Source organism: Euleptes europaea, chromosome 5 (assembly GCF_029931775.1).
Source record: "Euleptes europaea isolate rEulEur1 chromosome 5, rEulEur1.hap1, whole genome shotgun sequence".
Classification (NCBI taxonomy): Eukaryota; Metazoa; Chordata; class Lepidosauria; order Squamata; family Sphaerodactylidae; genus Euleptes; species Euleptes europaea.
The window spans coordinates 49479040-49499134 of record NC_079316.1 but is presented as its reverse complement, the minus strand read 5'-3'; the positions used below and the strand labels follow the sequence as shown (position 1 = coordinate 49499134).

Here is a 20095-nt window from a genome sequence, read left to right as displayed (position 1 = left end):
AGAAACTGACCAATGTGCCAACCTCAATGATTTCTTATGGCATGCTTCTTCATTACCTCCAAAGACTTCCCAGAGTTTTACTCTCCGGTCCAAGCCCCCTGTTGCCAATAACCGAGAGCCAGGGCTGAACTGGACTGCATTCACCTCCCCATCGTGAGCATCCTGCAGGGGTGGGGGGGTGAAGAAGAATTGAGACATATACAGCAGTTGCCAAGGAAGACAAATCTGATTTGTTAGCTGATCAGCAGCCCACATAAATTCAAATCTGAGTTTTCCACTGTTCTTTTCCTTTGTGGTTGCAAGTAAACATAGAAACACATATTTAAATATTTATATCCTTTCCTCATGGTTACTTACAAATTAGAACCTAAAATACTACATTTTAAAAGCAACAAACTAACCTTTCCCCAATAACTTGCTCCCTGAGCGCTTTCTTGTACTACCTGCTGTTCAGGCTGAATGGGTGGTGTTTCTCTCACTGGAAAAGCTACCCAGTGCTTTGGCCTGAAAGGTCTACAATCTCAATCTTTATCTTTCAGGACACCCTCTCTCCCACCACTGGAGAACTTCGTTTTCAGAGATTATTTTCCTGTTTGATTCCAAATACCGGAACACAAACAATCACTTGACATGGAGAATTAAAATGCCACTTTAACTTAGGAGTTTTAATATACCAAAGAGAATTTTAGTAAGGCAAGGACAAAATATTCTGAAGCCCCCCCCCACTGTTTTAGAAGAAATAGTAGTTATTATATGCAATTTATTTAAAGTGTGATTAGTTAGAACTAAGAAATTTTATGTCCTGGATGCAATGTGAAAGTGGGAGAAATCAATGTATGCAATGGATTTTTAACACAATATAACCATATTCTGGCATAAAGGTTACGAGTGATGAAAACACTTTGGAATGCAGTATCAAAATCTGCCATTACCTGTTTAATAAGGTTATATAAGAAATATTAAAAACATATTAGGCTAGTGTTATACTAAACTACCACTGCTCTAACAATTCACTGCAAAATACTGATAAAGATCTACACAGAGGCTAAGAAAAACAAGCTATTGCCTAACATGGTTAATCTGACTCATATGTGAAACTGAAGACAGATACCACCATGGCTTACTTACTGACTACAGAACAAAAACAGCATCAAAAGCAGAACATTTTTTAATGTGTTACTTAAAATATTTTTTCTGCAGTAGTTCTGTCAATGATTAAAACACCCTACATTATTTAAGGGAGTAAACACCCAAGTTATATAATTTACTGTGCACTTTGCATTTTCTTTCTTCGTGTTAATAAATAAGTTCTATCATTTAATTGGGGGTATATGTATGCCTGTACACATACACACACACTTTCCAAACTATTTCATGTGCCTTTTCTAATAAAAGTTATTAAATATATAAATTGCTTTTTAGTGCAGAAAACTGATGTTGAAACAAAATGGCATTCATTCCATCATCATTCGTAATGAAATTGAAACCTAGGAGGTCTCAGCTTGAAAACTTATGATCATGCACATTAAGACAACCCGAAATTGACAGCTCCTGGACTGGCATTGTTGGATGACAGCTGGTGCAAAGCCCCCAACACTATAGGCAACATGTACCAACTTTATCCACATACTATCAGCAGCTTCATAATATCTCATAACATTACTGGAAAATGAGGGAAGCGAAAAAGAAACACACTGCTGGGAGCTGAGAAACCAACGGGTGTGCAATCAGCTAGTGCAATCAGTATTTTTTCTCATCATCACTGACCTCAAGACATCTAACAGGTAACTTGAGTCTCTGACTTGTTTGGGGAGGTAAAACCTGCATTAGTTAAATTGCTTACAGTTACACAAAAAACGGTTTCAATAGAGGCATCTGCCACTTAGTAGCTGGTTTCATTTCTAAAGAAAACATTTCCTAAACATACTTACAAAAACACACACTGCAGTGGTAGGAACTCGCACGTCTTTGCTTACACCCAGATGCTTATCGACATTATCTTGGGGGACCGAAATTGAGGAGTGAGAGCGCCTCCTGGGAAATTACACACAAAATAAATATGGAAGCACAAGGAGGGAACAAATTTTGTTTCTGAATATGGGTGGGGGGAGAGAGCAGGGATGATCCCGACTACACGATAGGGTAAGAATGGGAGGGAAGGGGTGGAGAGATCAAGCCCAAATTTGAGTTTTACAGTAGCTGGGTGGTTACACTTTGTTGCAAAGCTGGGACTCCATGCAGCTGCCATCATCCCTGAAACTGGCACTCACAAGAGCCTGCTGGATGATAGCAACTTCCACCCCACCCCACAGATTAGTGATGCTGAAGTGGGGGACTCGATAGCATGACACCAGCCATGTGGAGCCCTGAACTGAACCAAATCCAGGGTCACCCATATGCCAAGCCTCAGCAACTATTTTGAACAGTGCTTATTTTTCTACCATACAAAGTAATCCAAGTGAGCTGCAAAGACACAAACTATCAGAACTGCCTATTGAAAAAGCTCACACTGCATTACTACTATACATTTATTTATTTATTAGTATATTGATATCCTGCCTTTCCTCATGGATCAAGGCAGATCTTCCTCATAATGCATTAGAAAACCACAATGACTTGCCATAGCACAATCATTGTGAAGTTTGCTCAGCAAGACGGCTACTGGTCTTGCTATAATTTAGCCCTCTTTTAAGAAGTCCAAAGCATTTTTTTATAACAATGAAAGTTTTTCACAGCTACTGATATGTCAAACAAGGCAGTTATTTCAACATCCCTCGCTCACATGCTGGAGTAAATGTGAATAATTTCAAGTGAATTTTCACCTGGCGGTATCAGAAGAGTGATGTCCCAAAAGGGGAGACTCAGACAGACTGGAGGGAAAAGTCAGAGGTCAGCAAACAGCAGAAAGAACAGGTAGTTCAAAACAAAACAAAAAAAGAAGAGGCAAAAGCTGGAAAAAAAGGCTGACATAAGGACAAGTGTTTGCATTCCTTGCATCACTGAAATGGTAGTGTGTATTGAACCAATTATGTAACAAAAGAGGCGAATGTATTCTAACCTACCCAAAGATATTAGTGATAGAGTCCAGAAGGCCTCCAGCTGGCTGGGAAAGTCGCTTACTAAAGAGGAGGGGAGGACAGATTTAAACCTTAATTGTTCAAGCAGAGGTCAAAAACACACATAGCCCACAACATGCATCAGGGAGAATATTCCTTCTCATCAAGACCTAAATTCACCATGAAAAGTCAACCACCACGAGACAGCCTAGAAGCCCAATCATGTTGAGACTACAGAAATAAAAACATTCATACAGGCCAACATAACTTTGTTCAGTAAACAGCTAGATAAGAGCGAAAAAAGGAAAATAAATAGAGGCACCTTAATCATCTAGAATCTTGAGAATAAAATTAAGGGCTGAACAAGTTATTAGGGTGAACTAAAGTTTTAGGCGCTCAGAACAATTACCCCAGTAAGGAGGCTGGGCACATGGTGGTGCTTTCTATTCAAGTGCTCTCAGGGATCAACATGGACTGAAAACCAGACTAGATTCTTAAGAGTACATAAAGAAAAACCATTTTCATTGTGATTATCAAGGATCACACACACACATTCAATCTTTTCTACCACCCCACTCTCACAAACATCTAGAAAGCCTGCCTCATTCTCCCCTTATAATGACGTCATCCCTTATAATGACTTCTTTAGCATATCAGCACAAGAAGATCTAACTTTCATTTATTTCTCATATCAAGAAACAGCAGCAGGGAGCCCACATTGTTGTGCCACTGAGGATAGTCACAGTTCCTCCCAGTCAAAGTCTTTTATAGCCCTCTCTGAAAAAGAACTTTTTCATTCTTTTCTCTGCCCTTCTTACCTAGCTGTCCGGCTGACAGCACGCACTGGAGATGTATCCTCAGCAGCATCTGAGGTTTCATCCGCAAGCACTTCAATATCATCGTCCCTGGAGAACAACAGGATCGTGCCTTCTTTTGAATCATTTGAGGGTTAAAGGAAATTCCGGTGTTTCATCTTATCCACTTCTTATAACCTTATCATTAAATTGCTTTCCTATGAAGCAGGAAAAGACTTCCCATGCACAGAAAATCACCATTCTCATTATAATCAAAGTGGCACTAAATGATGATACTTTTAACAGGCAACATTACAATGCTACTTTAAAAAAAATACTTGTTTTTAGTATTTTTACAGAATGAAGCATTGAACAGGAGATACTTTCAGCTTTGGGAAAAGGTGGGATACATATTTAAGTAATGTAAAATGTGCTCATTTTAAGCAAATAATTTTTTTAATGGACGGCTTCCACCTTTCATGGTAATTCCAAAGGAGTAGCCATGTTAGTCTATTGTAGCAAAATACAACAGAAGTCCAGTGACACCTTAAAGACTAACAACATTTATTCCAACATGATCTTTCATGAGACAGAGCTCAGTGGCATCTGAAGAAATGAGCTCTGACTCACAAAAGCTCATGCTTCCTGTTTCGTTCTTTTTTCAGCCAAGTCCCATCCTAGAAGCTTCAGCCAAGTCTGCAATTCATATCATGTTTTTTAAAATAACTGTGTTTATTATGCACTTTCAGTACACAAGAAAAGCAAACTTTCTCTTTTCCCTAAGTATCTGCTAATGCTCATATGCCATAGTGACTCCAACTCTTTACTAAACTAATGCAACTCCTCTTACACTGCAACTCCTCTTACACTGCAACCCTAATTCCTTTTCTGTGATGAAGTAATGTAACACTGATTACACAGATTATGAGCTTAACCACTTGCTTGTCTTTTTTTCCTGGCTGAATTAAGTACCTTTTATCCCAGTTGCTATGAATTTTAAAGAGCTGAATATATGAGAGAATACTTACTGTTCGACTGGCAGTGGCTCCTTAGCAGCTTCCGCTAGTTCTTTCTGAAGTTTGGCCTGTCGCCTTCTACAAGGACAGAAACAAAAATGCTGGGAAATTCCACATCAGCTCATCCACAGCCTGCTGACAAGTTCTCGGAAGATGAATTTCAAGTGTGCTGTAATATGGTAACCAGAGAAACACACTCGAAAGACCATACTGAATTAAGCACAACCATTTAGAAGTGCTAATTGGCAGACTTGTTGCTTCAGTAAGTTTTGTCTGGGGGGATCTTGATACAGAAGACATTTCAAAGGGTGAGTCACTCAACACATTCCTTGTCCGCACAAGAACTCCTTATCTACCCTGGAAAGCTTTCACGTAGATAGAAACTGGTGAATTGTTAATGTGCTCAATAGCAATTAGCCCAGTCCTGGCATAATTTTTCCAACCATTTTAATTTGAGCACTTGGACATGGCAAAGTGGACCATATGACAGATGCACGATGCATTATGAGAACCAGCCAGAACTGATCTACATTTAGATCAACTTTGTTGGAAAAAGGTATTTTTTAAAAGAATGCAACAAGTCATTAGAAAGTCACCAGCACACTAGACTAGATACCAGGTTGCCTATTCCTTAATGAACCCACCTGCCCACTCCGGTCATCTTTGGAGGCGCTGCTTCAAGTGCCCCCACCTTCTGACATTAGGCAGTGGCAACCCAGGACAGGGCCATCTTGGATAGAGCACCAAAACTCTGGAACCATCTCCTCAGGGAGATTCATCTGTCCCCTTCTGTTGCCATCTTCCACCAACAAGTTAAGACTTTTTTTTGTTTAATTTGGCATTCCCTCAGTGATCTCTCCTTCTTGATCAATATTCTGCTTTTATGTCTTGAGTATTTCAGCTGTTTTCATTTTAATGTGTGTGTGTTTTTGTATGTGGGGGTGGTTTTAAAATGTGATTTTACCTGTGTTTTGTTAACAACTTTGGTGGCCCTTGTGAGGGCAAAAAGGTGGCATATAAATTTTGTACATAAATAAAAAATAAGATACTATGATCAACACTGTCACTACCCTTCCACATAAGACTTCGAAAACTTACTGATACGAATAATGCTCTAACACAGAAGCAAAGGAAGAAAAGGGCTTCTGGTCTTGATAGAGGGTCAGACGTTCATATTTAAAACAAAATAATTTACTCAGAGCACACTGCAGCTATCTTACCTTGAATCTTTCTCATTTTCTGCATTGAGACGATTAGCTTCTTGAGCCTTCTCTGCCATCCAACGAGTCACCAATTCTTGGTTATCTTCGGTTGTTTTTCTTAATTTCTCTTCTAGAGCTGTGAAAGTGATCTGAAGAGCATCATACTCATCCTTAAGAGTCTGATTGGCTCGCTCAAGATCTTGCAGCATATTGCGTAGCTCCTGGCACTCTGTTTCTAGCTCAGATATCTTTTGCAAATATTCTGCAATCCTTCAAGAGAAGCAACAGATACATGAGATTCCAACTAGAAGGTAACAGGCCGATTTCTAGCATTTAGAACAAATTATGTCAGAAAAAAAAATGGATTCTACTCACTTTGCGTCATTAATTTGCATTTCTCTGTCCTTCTGTTGTATTTGGTTATTTAGATCAATCACAGATTGGGCCAACTATAAAGAAAAAAACTACATTAGTGAGGAAAATAAACACTGCTTTAAGAGATACTTTATCACCAACAATCACTGTCACATTGTTAGCATATACAGACTTTTTAATGTATGTGCACGTACAGAGAAAACCCCACTACATCAAACAATTAAAGAACACAAAAATCAACCATGACATTTGTAAGAGGCTATCTATTTCTAGAACGAAGGATTTATCATCTCACGGTCAACTGTCAGCCTACTATCAATAACAAAACCAGCCTCATTTATATTTGGTAATTACATGCCTATGGTATTTTAATCACTTCCAGCTAGGAGTACTGTATATTTCAACAATGGCTGGGTACCCAAGTTTGGGTGAAAAGAAAATATATATAAGTATATGTATAAATACTGAAAGTATAAAATATTGTCGAAGGCTTTCACGGTCAGAGTTCATTGGTTCTTGTAGGTTATTCGGGCTGTGTAACCGTGGTCTTGGAATTTTCTTTCCTGACGTTTCGCCAGCAACTGTGGCAGGCATCTTCAGAGTAGTAACACTGAAGGACAGTGTCTCTCAGTGTCAAGGGTGTAGAAAGAGTAATATATAGTCAGAAAGGGGTTGGGTTTGAGCTGAGTATTGTCCTGCAAAAGTATTGTCCTGTAAGTATCAAGATAATGTGCTAATGAGGGTATGGTATGTTAATATGGAACCATTGTATCCTGAAGTGATCTGTTAATGTGTGTAATCCAAAACTAATCTGTATGGCTATTGTTGAATGTTGTCTTTGTCTGGAGGTGTTTCAGGGCAGGAAGCCAAGCCTTATTCATTCTTAAACTCTCCTCTTTTCTGTTAAAGTTGTGCTGATGTTTGTGAATTTCAATGGCTTCTCTGTGCAATCTGACAAAATAGTTGGTAGAATTGTCCAGTCTTTCAGTGTCTTGGAATAAGACCCTGTGTCCTGTTTGTGTCAGTCCATGTTCAGCCACTGCTGATTTCTCAGGTTGGCCAAGTCTGCAGTATCTTTCATGTTCTTTTATCCTTGTTTGTATGCTGCGTTTTGTGGTCCCGATGTAAACTTCTCCACAGCTGCAAGGTATACGATATACTCCTGCAGAGGTGAGGGGGTCTCTTTTGTCTTTTGCTGATCGTAGCATTTGTTGTATTTTCTTGGTGGGTTTAAACACTGTTTGTAGGTTATGTTTTTTCAAAAGTTTCTCCATCCTATCAGTGACTCCTTTAATAAATGGCAAGAATACCTTTCCTATGGGAGACTGTTTTTCTTGAGTTTTCTGATTTTTGTTTGGTTCAATGGCCCTTCTGATTTCATTCTTGGAGTAGCCGTTTGCTAGCAGTGCGTGATTTAGATGGTTAGTTTCTTCCTTGAGAAACTGTGGTTCACAGATCCGTCTTGCACGGTCCATTAATGTTTTGATTATTCCTCTTTTCTGTCGGGGGTGGTGGTTGGAGTTTTTGTGTAAGTAGCGATCTGTGTGAGTTGGTTTCCGGTAGACCTTGTGACCTAACTGAAGGTTTGATTTACGGATGACAAGGGTATCAAGAAATGGGAGTTTACCCTCAATTTCCTTTTCCATGGTAAACTGAATGTTTGGATGGATATTATTAAGATGGTTTAGAAAGTCCATTAATTTTTCTTCACCATGGCTCCAAATGGTAAATGTATCATCTACGAACCTGAACCAGACTGTAGGTTTGTAAGGTGCTGATTCTAATGCTGTCTTTTCAAAATATTCCATGTAAAAGTTTGCTATTACTGGACTGAGTGGACTTCCCATAGCTACTCCATCAATCTGTTCATAAAATTCTTGATCCCATAGGAAATAACTTGTTGTCAAACAATGGTGAAATAAGGCTGTTATATCTTCTGGAAAAATCTGGTTAATCAATGAGATTGTGTCTTTAACTGGAACCTTGGTAAAGAGGGATACAACATCAAAACTGATTAATATATCCTTTGGATTGAGTCTTAACGGACTGATTTTGTTGATGAAGTGAGTTGAATCTTTGATGTAAGAAGTGGTTTTTCCAATGTGGTCCTGTAGGAGGGTGGTCAAATATTTAGCTAATTCATATGTTGGGGAACCAATGGCACTCACGATGGGTCGGAGTGGAACGGAATCCTTATGAATTTTAGGTAGTCCATATAATCGTGGTGGTTGTGCTTCAGTCTTGCATAGTTTTCTGTGTGTGTCGGGATGAACCACCCTCCTTCCAGTTAAAGACACAATCTCATTGATTAACCAGATTTTTCCAGAAGATATAACAGCCTTATTTCACCATTGTTTGACAACAAGTTATTTCCTATGGGATCAAGAATTTTATGAACAGATTGATGGAGTAGCTATGGGAAGTCCACTCAGTCCAGTAATAGCAAACTTTTACATGGAATATTTTGAAAAGACAGCATTAGAATCAGCACCTTACAAACCTACAGTCTGGTTCAGGTTCGTAGATGATACATTTACCATTTGGAGCCATGGTGAAGAAAAATTAATGGACTTTCTAAACCATCTTAATAATATCCATCCAAACATTCAGTTTACCATGGAAAAGGAAATTGAGGGTAAACTCCCATTTCTTGATACCCTTGTCATCCGTAAATCAAACCTTCAGTTAGGTCACAAGGTCTACCGGAAACCAACTCACACAGATCGCTACTTACACAAAAACTCCAACCACCACCCCCGACAGAAAAGAGGAATAATCAAAACATTAATGGACCGTGCAAGACGGATCTGTGAACCACAGTTTCTCAAGGAAGAAACTAACCATCTAAATCACGCACTGCTAGCAAACGGCTACTCCAAGAATGAAATCAGAAGGGCCATTGAACCAAACAAAAATCAGAAAACTCAAGAAAAACAGTCTCCCATAGGAAAGGTATTCTTGCCATTTATTAAAGGAGTCACTGATAGGATGGAGAAACTTTTGAAAAAACATAACCTACAAACAGTGTTTAAACCCACCAAGAAAATACAACAAATGCTACGATCAGCAAAAGACAAAAGAGACCCCCTCACCTCTGCAGGAGTATATCGTATACCTTGCAGCTGTGGAGAAGTTTACATCGGGACCACAAAACGCAGCATACAAACAAGGATAAAAGAACATGAAAGATACTGCAGACTTGGCCAACCTGAGAAATCAGCAGTGGCTGAACATGGACTGACACAAACAGGACACAGGGTCTTATTCCAAGACACTGAAAGACTGGACAATTCTACCAACTATTTTGTCAGATTGCACAGAGAAGCCATTGAAATTCACAAACATCAGCACAACTTTAACAGAAAAGAGGAGAGTTTAAGAATGAATAAGGCTTGGCTTCCTGCCCTGAAACACCTCCAGACAAAGACAACATTCAACAATAGCCATACAGATTAGTTTTGGATTACACACATTAACAGATCACTTCAGGATACAATGGTTCCATATTAACATACCATACCCTCATTAGCACATTATCTTGATACTTACAGGACAATACTTTTGCAGGACAATACTCAGCTCAAACCCAACCCCTTTCTGACTATATATTACTCTTTCTACACCCTTGACACTGAGAGACACTGTCCTTCAGTGTTACTACTCTGAAGATGCCTGCCACAGTTGCTGGCGAAACGTCAGGAAAGAAAATTCCAAGACCACGGTTACACAGCCCGAATAACCTACAAGAACCACTGAAAGTATAATTTATTAGAAGCGCTATGTAAAAGTTAAAATTATTTAAAAGCACTAAAATAGCACAATGACATTTCCTGAGGTTGATCACTGTAACCACAAACCAAACGCGTTTTGGCCTATAAGGCCTTCATCAGTGGTTAATTAAAACCATTTGTTAACCCTGCACACATTTATAGAAATACATTAATGAATACAAATACAAACCAGGCGTGTGTATATGTTGTAAATTCTATTCCCAATTACGCAAACATCTGGTATAATAGGTTCTTGTTGTGATACTGGTTAGTATAAGTCTCCCATATACTATGTGTGCAGATATCAACCTAGTAAAGCTAGGTCAACAATGACCAGAAAACAAACCTCAACATTAGGCAAAAATCACTGTGGCTCCTCCTATATCCTGACAACCACAGGAAACAAGACTTTAGAAACAGAATAGATTAATCCTAATAAAACATATTTACACATTTCTCTGTACCTAACAGAATGCATTTTGAATTGTCACATAAGGAGAAAAACGTGGTTGAGGATGTAAGAGTAACAACTTACTACCTGACAAAATGCACATAACAATTTCAATTTGAGATAGTCACACTGTTGAATCCCATAGGAAACAAAACAACTGACACTACTGCAAAAGAGCATTCCTGAAATAGAGTATGTTGTTGGATAAAGTAATCCTAACCTCGCCACGTTTCTTGTGTAGCTCTGTCAATTCCTCTTGATGTTTAATTCTTAGCTGGGCTATTTCTTGCAAATGAGCATCATTCCTTGTACCATCGTGTCCGGGACTGGAATTTTTGAAGGGTAAAGAGGAAATGTTTAGTTTCTCTAATACATACAGCATTTCCAACCATACCTCAAGTAACAATACTATTTCCAGAAACCCATTTTTCACTGAAATTTAATTTTTTTATTCCTATTTGTAGTGTAAACCACTGATCGCTATGTAAAAATAATCAAGTTAATTCCTTAATGTAGTCCTCAGATCGTGTAAGTGAAACCAATAAAAAAATCCTTAGACGTTAACACTCTCTGTACATCTCTGGTTTTACAGATGTTGGGTGATTGTTTTAGTCATGGGCGAACTGATCTCTAAGATCAAGGCTTGCAGTTCCTGAACCACTTTTTTTTTTTAAACGATATCACCATCTTAACTCCAGTTAAGAGTAGGGCTTCAATCTGATGCACACTCACTTGGGGAAAAGTCCACCTGAACTGAAAGCATGCAAAGGATCAGGCTAGAAACATTAAGATGGTTATTAGCAGTAGTTTTAGTTATTCTTGTACTCAGAACAGAGTATTTCAGTGGTCAGAATTGCACATAAAATACTACAGGTGCTGCTTACTTCTCCTAGATACATATAAAGTATTGACTCCATTACATCTTTACTGGTATTCTTAGCAAATACCTGATCTCATGCCGGCTTGGCAAGTCATATTTTTCTGCTTGTAGCTTGTCAGCCAGCACTGTATGGAGATCCGACTTCTCCAGCAATTTGTTATCTAGTGGAAAAAGAATTTCCATTAAAATAGGGCCAAAAAACAAAACAAAACTCGAGAACAAGCAAGAGAAATTTCACAATCTGGTAATAAATAACACAAGTTATTAATGATTGCAAAATGTGAATCATAAGCCAACAGTATCAAAGTAAGTGTACAAAACAGTACTCTTTACACATTCTGCTATACTTATTTATGTTATTTATAGTCCGCCTTTCTTACTGAGACTCAAGGCTGATTACACTGTGTAAGTCAATACAGTCAACAGGATGGGACATCCAATAAACAATGCAATATGGTTTGGATTACAGCAATCTGTAACAAAGCTGAAACAAAGCATAAGTGTAGAAACATGGCACTTTAATTATGTAGAAATTACATAATAGGAGCATACTTCCAGTAGACAGCACACAGTAGTATACTCCAGTCCCTATCGTTTTCTGAACCATTTCATTACCCTACAGCCCTATTACCTGTGTAATAAGGTTACAATAGAGAATGCATGTGTATGGGCAATTGCTGATGACACCCTTTTGCAAGGTGGCACCTGCAGGAGGCCTTGCTCAGATGAGTGAAGGAGCCATGGCAGACTTAATGGAATCAGCCATGGAAGATTAATGCCAAGAAAGCAGCCTTAGTTGCTTCAGGTCTGAACAAGAAGATAATTCTTATCTGAATGACAGGCTTTGGTTGCAACAAGAAAACTTTTCTTCCTTTCTTCATCAGGCTAATACCTTGCTTATGCAACAATTTGGTTATGAGTTAATTTTTAACAATGGTGCTCCACTGGGAAAATCTATGTTCATTCTAATCTGTACCTCACTATCTCTATGTGCATTAGATTAGGAGCAGTATCGATGCTGGAACACCACTCTCTATTCATCAAAGCAGAATCTCCCATTCTGTTTCACAGGGAATCCAAACAGACCAAGGAACAAAGGACTGGTTAGTATTTGGATGGTCAGCTTCCAAGGAACACCAGAGGCAGGCAATGGCAAACCTTATCTGAACGTCTCGGGCCTTGAAAACCCTACTGGGTTGCTATAAGTCAGCTGTGACTTGATGGCAAACAAAAAATGTACACTCCTTTGTTAGACAATGAAATGCAATCCTTTGCATGCCGGGTGGGCTAGAAAAGGATTCCATAATGCATTGTTTCAGCAGCAAAGAAACCCCCTTCTTTCACCTGAACAAATGCAGACTTGATGGAAAGTTTCATGCACACACCTCTTATACTCAAGCAAAATGGTAAATCCCCTTATGCTGCTAACTGAAAATCTCTTGCATAGACAGATCTTGTCTTAATATTTCCTTGGCCCGTCTTTGCTGCGGTATTTACCGAGAGTAAAAACACCAGGGGTCCCCAGTATGGTGCCTCTGTGCACCATAGGGCTCGCCAACAAATTTCCCAGCAACCGTCAAGTGCTTTTAAAAAGTAGGCAGGGCCAGGTGGGGCTTTTGCCCAACAGGGCTTCTGATTGGCCACTGGAGATCTGATTGGCTGTGCAGGTTTTTAAAAAAACATTGCTTTGGCAGCAGATGCCACCACAGCACTGAATAATTGAAAGTAAGCTGAGTGTAAGCAAGAAAATATTTTTAAACAATATGCTCATTTAAAACGGTATCCTGTAAAGCAGAGCTTCCACCTTAAATGTTGAAGAGCTACTATTAGAGTTATGCATAGCCTCATTCCAGAGAGCCAGTGTGGGGCAGTGGTTAACCCAGGGTTGAATCTCCACTTGTGCCATAGAAGCTTGCTGGGTGACCTAGTCCAGTTACACACACTCAGCTCTGATCCTGGCTAGTATTTGGATGGAAGACCACCAAGGAATACCAGGGTTGTGCATGGAGGCAGGCAACAGCAAATCACCTCCAAACATCTCTTGCGTTGAAATCACTACTGGGTCACCATAAGTCAGCTGTGACTTGACCACACACACACACACAAAGAGCCTAAATTCATGCTATTTTGTTGTTGCCTCCCCCTCCTGCAGCAGTCATTTTACAGCTAGCAGGGTATAGTGGTTAGTGTTGGACTAAAATCTGGGAGACCCTGGTCTGAATCCCTAAACGACCATGGACACTTTTTTGGTAAGTCAAACCCTTACATGGTTGTTGTGAGGATAAAATGGAGGAGAGGATAACGGCATGTTGCTTTGGGTCTCCATTAGGGAGAAAGGAAGTGTATAAATGAAGTCAATAAATTTTTTGGGTTGTGCCCACCACCCTGTGTTAAAATTCATAAAAACATAAGAGGACCCCTACTGGATCAGACCAGTGGTCCATCTAGTCCAGCATCCCATCTCACACAGTGGCCAATCAGTTACAATGGAGAGCAAACAACAAGGCATTGAGGCTGAGGCCTTCCCCTGATGTTGCCTCCTGGCACAGGCATTCAGAGGTTTACTGCCTCTGAATGTGGAGATTCCCTGTACTCACCAGCCAGCATGGTGAATGGCGGTTTGGAGGGTTGACTCTGATCTGGAGAACAGAGTTTGATTCTCCACTCCTCCACATGAATGGCGGAGGATAATCTGGTGAACTGGATTTGTTTCCCCTCTCCTACACATGAAGCCAGCTGGGTGACCTTGGGCAAGTTACAATTCTATTAAGAGCTCTCTCAGCCCCACCTACCTCACAGGGTGTCTGTTGTGGGGAAGGGAAGGTGATTGTAAGCTGGTTTGATTCTTCCTTAAGTGATAGAGAAAGTCGGCAAATAAAAACCAACTCTTTTTCTTCATTACTAGTAGTCACAGACTGGTCCTCCATGAATCTGTTTAATCCCCTTTCAAAGCTGTCTATGCCTGTGGTCATCACTACATCCTCTGGCAGTGAATTAAACATTTTAATCACTCGTTGTGTTAAGTAGTATTTCCTTTTGTTTGTTCCTTTTCTTCATCCTGAAATACTGCCCATCAACTTCATTGGATGTCCTCAAATTCTAATATTTTGGGAGAGGAAGAAAAAGTTGTCTCTGTCCATCCTCTCTACCCTGTGCATAAATTCATAAACCTCTATCATATCCCCCTCAGCTGTCTCTTTTCCAAACTGACAAGTCCCAGACTCTTCAGCCTTCCCTTATAGGCAGGGTACTCCAATCCCTTAAAACCCTTAATTCCAAAGGCGCTCTCAGGCTCAAAACGTTGGGGATCCCTTCTATTCTGATAAACCTTTTAGGGGCAACACAATCATGCAATCATTGCAGATCATCCACAAATCTCTTCTATTGTGCATACAGGGTGTTAAGGGTAAATAAGGATACCAAGAAAAAGACAAGTTTCAAGTGTTTGTATCTTTTTTATACATAGTACACTAACTAGCCTTGTAACAAAGGAATTCGGGGGAAAACGCTGCAAGCGGTTCATACAGACATCAATCCACATTTTATATACTATCAGGTAGTAGGAATACCAGTTAAGGAAAAAGAAAGAAGAGTGAAGATAGGCACTCCCTGCTCTTAGTTTCTAACCTTGCTAGGACCAATGCACCAGATGGAAACGCCAATGGCAACCAGGCCAGTAATTTAGAAGACCACCCTTAACAATATCGGCCCAGTGAACAGCCCAAGATGCATAATAACCAACAGCAGCCAAAACATGTTTTGTCCAAACCATTAAAATAACAGTATCCTGTTCTGCCAGATCCCTCATGGCACCATGTCCCACCGCCCAAACGCAGCGCTTTCCAGAGCGATCAAAACGAGTGGCTTACACTGCAAGATGATCTCTTCAAAGGCCTGCCTCTGGAGCCGATCCCGTCGCCTCAGCTCGTCCAGGATGTGGCGCTTCCAGGCGGGGAAACTCGCGGTCCTGAGCCCAGAAGACATCTTCCCACGGACCGTTCCTCCTACTCTCGCCCTTATCGCTCTGCCCAAGAGCGAGTTAAGCTGGCCTGGGCGACAGGAGAAGGGAACGACCACTCAAACGAGCCGGCGGCCAATACTGGGCAGAGCAAGCACGAGAAGCCAAAGAGACGGGCTGAGATAGACGCCCGCCCGGCCGCCAGCCCCTCCAAGAGGACTAATGGCGCGCAGACAGCTTACCGCTGCTACTATCAAGTACAGAACCGAGAAGGGGCCTCCCTTAGTCGCCGGAGCCTTTCACCACGCCTCACCCGGGCCGCAGCCCCCATCCATCCCACCGCCCGCTTCCCGCAAGCAAGCACTGTCCAAGGGCCGGGTGGTATCACGTCACTAGGGGGCTTCCCATTCCGGAGTCGCAGGTCATCTGCGTCAGAGACGCGCCCGCTAATGCCTGACTAGAAACCGACGAATCAGACAGACTTCCATGCCGTCGCGTGGCTGTCATCCGAACAGCACCGTCAGGTCCTTCCTTTCTCTGCGCTAGTCCCTCTTTGTGTATCTGCCCCCCGCTTAAAAAACAAAACCTGTCACTTTGCAAACTGGCAAATCCGCGGGTGGCTTCGCACAAAATGGCCGCAGGTGGGGCCCTTGACTGAAGGCCATCTTGGGAAGGGATCGTGGGGGACGGCCCCTCGGAGGTCGCCATCTTAGGAGGCAGAACAGATTCCGGGGAAAGAACCAATCGTCTTTGGGGATTGAGAAGGCCCCTGATTGGCGCTTTAGAATTAAGCCCTGCCCACACTGGTTAAATCTCAGCCGCTTCAAAGCGACGGGAGACCGCCGCCCTCTTGTTCCCTTTCTAAAACGTGGTTTATTTTCAACGAGAATTGCTCTACGTTTGCCAAGCGCCAGCGAGAGTGGCCGTGGTCGTTCATTGCAGCAGAAACAAAAACGAGTCTTGAAAGACGAACAGATGGGCGGGGTGGGGGATGGAGCAGCCTGATGCGTCAGTAAATCTATATGGAGAGACTTTAGTTGCATCAAGCAAATGGTACAAATGCCATGTCCTACGTTATGCCTAATGTGAGGTCAGGTGCCAATCTGGAAAGCAAATAAAACAACCCTTCCCCTCTCCTTTGGGGTTGGGGCCAATTTGGCCCTGGAAAAGGGCCCCCCGCCCACTCGCCTGATGGAGGGTGGAAGAAAAGGCCCAGTACTGCTTCTCCTTGCCTGGGCTGGCACAGGGCAAAGTTGGGAACCACCAACATACCCTGCTTCTGTAATGCCTGTAATCATTATTATTATTTGAATGTATGCTTTTGTGTTCAGTCTGCATAACTGCTCTTATGGAAATGCTAGGCCTAAAGTATAAGAGCTGGTTTGAAACACTATGTATTCGTGTGAGCACACGCATGAGGGCTTTGGGAAGGTGGCAACCAGGAGTCAGGAAATCAGGCTCTCTGTGTCTGGTACAGCCTTCCACCAAGACAGGGCCCAGAATTACCTACCGCTTAAGGAACGTTAAGTTTCGGTTCCCCGTCCCAGATCATGTAGCCACCTAAATCCCCACCTCAACTCCCACTGATAGGCCTATGCTAATCCAAAGGTGTCCATCATTGGGTCTTTGTGGGCCTAGGCTGTGTACTGCGTATATTGTAACACCCCTGACCAGAGGTTATAAATGTCATGGCAATCCTTTGTTCTGGAGTGTGAATTGCCCTGCTTGTCCTGAGGTAATCACACCCGACTGCATTATTTTGGCCACAATAAACAGATCGTTAATCTTCCAACCACCAACTGTGTTATTTATCATTGGCTACTAAATAATACAGCAAGCACTTCACTTCCTAGCTGGGGTGCAGTGCTCAAGTTTTGTCCCACCAGCCCGAGGTGAGAATAGCTGAGGAACGCAGCCAATTTGCTCCTCCTCACTAGCTTTACAGCACCCAGGCCTGTGCAGGGGGAAGCTGAGCGCTGCACTTCCTCTACTCCTTCCCTAGACTGACCTGTTCCTTCCTGGGCAGGTGGGGCAAAGCTGTGTGCTGCCCTGTTACTTCTCATTCCCTCGCCCTCAGGTTCTGGGACAGATGATCCTCCAGGGCAGTAGCCCACCAGGATTTCTCTTGGTAAAGGAAAGGGCCAGTCTGCCCCTGGTTTGGGGGAGGAGATGCCTTTTCTAAATGTTATTGGTGTGTGTTACAAGAGCTGACATCCTACAGGTTTCTAGAAGTTAAATCTCTGAAGCAGCCTGGTACGTGTTGATTCTAGTTACATATGCATGTAAATGTCGGCATATTAGTACAAAACATCCTATGTTATTCTTTCCATATACTTATTAAAGGCAGAGTTTAAGATAGCCGTTTTGGTTCAAGACAGATTCTCAAAATGAAAGTCTTTTACTGAGACCAACCAACATTCGAAATGTTGCAAACACTTGAGTTCTCCAGAAGGCTTCATTGGGCTGGGAAGGGGGTGTTTAAGGGGGGGGGGGAGAAAAGGTGTTTCAGGCTAAATCACCGGCATTCCCACCCCTTTTTTTACACCAGACTCTGGAGAACGCAGAAACGTCTACTCTGTGTTATTTTGGTTGTTCTTATGTGCCTTGATTTTGTCTATTAAGATAATAGTTGTTACTGAACATGTTTCAGGCCCAGCTAGTTCATAAGTACATAAGTACAGTATCTTCATGCTAGTTGTAAACAATGGAAAGCTTTCCCTCAAGAAATGTGATTGGCATAATCGGTATAGCATTTCTGGCACCATTTGAAAACATCCTTGTTGCAAAAGGCCATTGAAAAAAATCTAACCGCCGTGCCTGGGGTTTTAATTGTCTTTACTAATGGTTTTGCTTTTAAATCTGTACTATATTTTATGCAAGGAGTCAAACTGAACCTGAACCGTACCTGTTCATAAGCAAGGCAACAAACAGTGCAATCCTATGCAGAGACAAAGGCCGTTTCCACATGAATCACTTACAACAGATTTTCCTCATGGTTGATCTGCGAGGCTTGGAAGTGAATTCTATTTTTTTGTCTGCATGTCTCCTCTATCACCATTGTATTCTGCTTTCCCGAGAGTGTTTTATCCTGTCCGCACTGTCTTAAGAAGAACCTTGAACTAGTTTTGAGCTAGAGCTTGTAAGCTGCCTTGGGCATTCTATGAATGGAAAGGTGGCATTGAAACCCACTAAATACATACATTACGAGATGATTTATTTAAAAAAAACTTGTTAACTAATAATTCCCTATTTAGAAGCCAGTGTAGGGTGGGTTTTTACAGGGCATAGAAAATTATTTGTAATAGTGAGAGTGTAGAGTGTCAGGCAATTTTGCATCCTTGGTAAGAAATTACAAATAAATGTTTGACTTATGTTCTGTCTTCATTCTGTCTTCATACGTTGGCTCAGAAGGACAGGCAACGCTTATTTATTGAAGGCAGAATAAAAGTCTCCTAACGGCTTAATCCTGACCACCAAATGCATGTGTAAACACCAAGGTTTTACACAAGTTTCCAAAAGATAGTCATATTCTCAGATCTAGATAATGTCTAAGTGAAGCAGTTACTGAGGAAGCTTGATCTGGTTGTGTGCCAGCTTTAAAAGCTTTACACAACTAGCCGGAATGTTGCTGCAGTCCAACGTGGAAGATCAGAGATTAAAAGTATCTATTGATTTTGGAATTTCCCTAGGAACTCTGAGTAATACCTACTGATACAATTAATCTGTTTCCTTTTTCCAAGAAGCAGAACAGTGAGAATAATCAGCATCTTTTGTAGGAATTAATGATGCTTCCAATTTTTAATAGGTGGCGAAAGAGTGCTGTTTCAAGAAGCATGACTCAGAGTGTATAAATAGCTGCTTGGGTAAGAGCACAACAAAAGCTTTGTCACTGTCTTGCACAGCAGAGCACAAAGTACATGACAGATTAATGGGTGTTTGGTGCAATAAATAGCTGATGTATGTATACCATAGAGCGTGTACTACTTTGGAGCAGTTTTTCAGTCACTTTGATTTTTCCTCCCAGTTACCTTTAGCTTAAATATGAATAAATGCTAAAACAGTTGTTGGTGACCTGCAAGAGTGGTTCTAAGACAGTGGACTCAAAAGGGATAATCTTACCTGAACCCACCTGTCTAATGAGATGGATGAGGGGGATCTTGGATTGGATCTACGCATCATGGGATATATAATTATTCATCTCCTGGATTTTCTTGTTCACACAGAATAAATGATAACAGCATAGTATCGAGCGATGGGTGAATCCCACCTTGGTCCAAGCATGCTCTCAAAAAGCAATCCAAAGGCTTCTTACTTAGGTGAACATTTAATAACCATTGGTTCTTGTGGGTTATCTGGGCTGTGTGACCGTGGTCTTGGTATTTTCTTTCCTGACGTTTCGCCAGCAGCTGTGGCAGGCATCTTCAGAGGAGTAACACTGAAGGACAGTGTCTCTCTTCAGTGTTACTCCTCTGAAGATGCCTGCCACAGATGCTGGCGAAACGTCAGGAAAGAAAATACCAAGACCACAGTCACACAGCCTGGATAACCTACAAGAACCAATGAACTCTGACCGTGAAAGCCTTCGACAATATT

The 20095-nt window shown here is 41.3% G+C and overlaps 1 protein-coding gene and 1 non-coding gene across 5 annotated transcripts in view; both read right to left on the bottom strand.

Moving 5' to 3' along the window:
* The window catches only part of ATG16L1 (autophagy related 16 like 1), a 28506-nt gene extending 12926 nt beyond the window's left edge, over nucleotides 1–15580 (bottom strand). The window contains exons 1-11 of one of the 4 annotated variants that reach the window (XM_056849940.1): nucleotides 15414–15580; nucleotides 11612–11705; nucleotides 10885–10990; nucleotides 6444–6517; nucleotides 6087–6338; nucleotides 4879–4944; nucleotides 3875–3961; nucleotides 3063–3119; nucleotides 2823–2870; nucleotides 1932–2034; nucleotides 57–162 (exon numbers count right to left, since the gene is read on the bottom strand). In XM_056849940.1, coding sequence (XP_056705918.1) covers nucleotides 57–162; nucleotides 1932–2034; nucleotides 2823–2870; nucleotides 3063–3119; nucleotides 3875–3961; nucleotides 4879–4944; nucleotides 6087–6338; nucleotides 6444–6517; nucleotides 10885–10990; nucleotides 11612–11705; nucleotides 15414–15528 — 1108 coding nt within the window. In that variant the 5' untranslated portion in view covers nucleotides 15529–15580. The remainder of the gene's footprint in view (nucleotides 1–56; nucleotides 163–1931; nucleotides 2035–2822; nucleotides 2871–3062; nucleotides 3120–3874; nucleotides 3962–4878; nucleotides 4945–6086; nucleotides 6339–6443; nucleotides 6518–10884; nucleotides 10991–11611; nucleotides 11706–15413) is intronic. The other 3 variants (XM_056849941.1, XM_056849942.1, XM_056849944.1) reach the window with 3 other exon arrangements.
* Nucleotides 1494–1768, bottom strand: LOC130478493 (small Cajal body-specific RNA 6). Its single transcript, XR_008933354.1, has one exon. It is a non-coding gene; the product is annotated as a small Cajal body-specific RNA 6 (non-coding RNA).
* Nucleotides 15581–20095: the final 4515 nt, after the last annotated feature.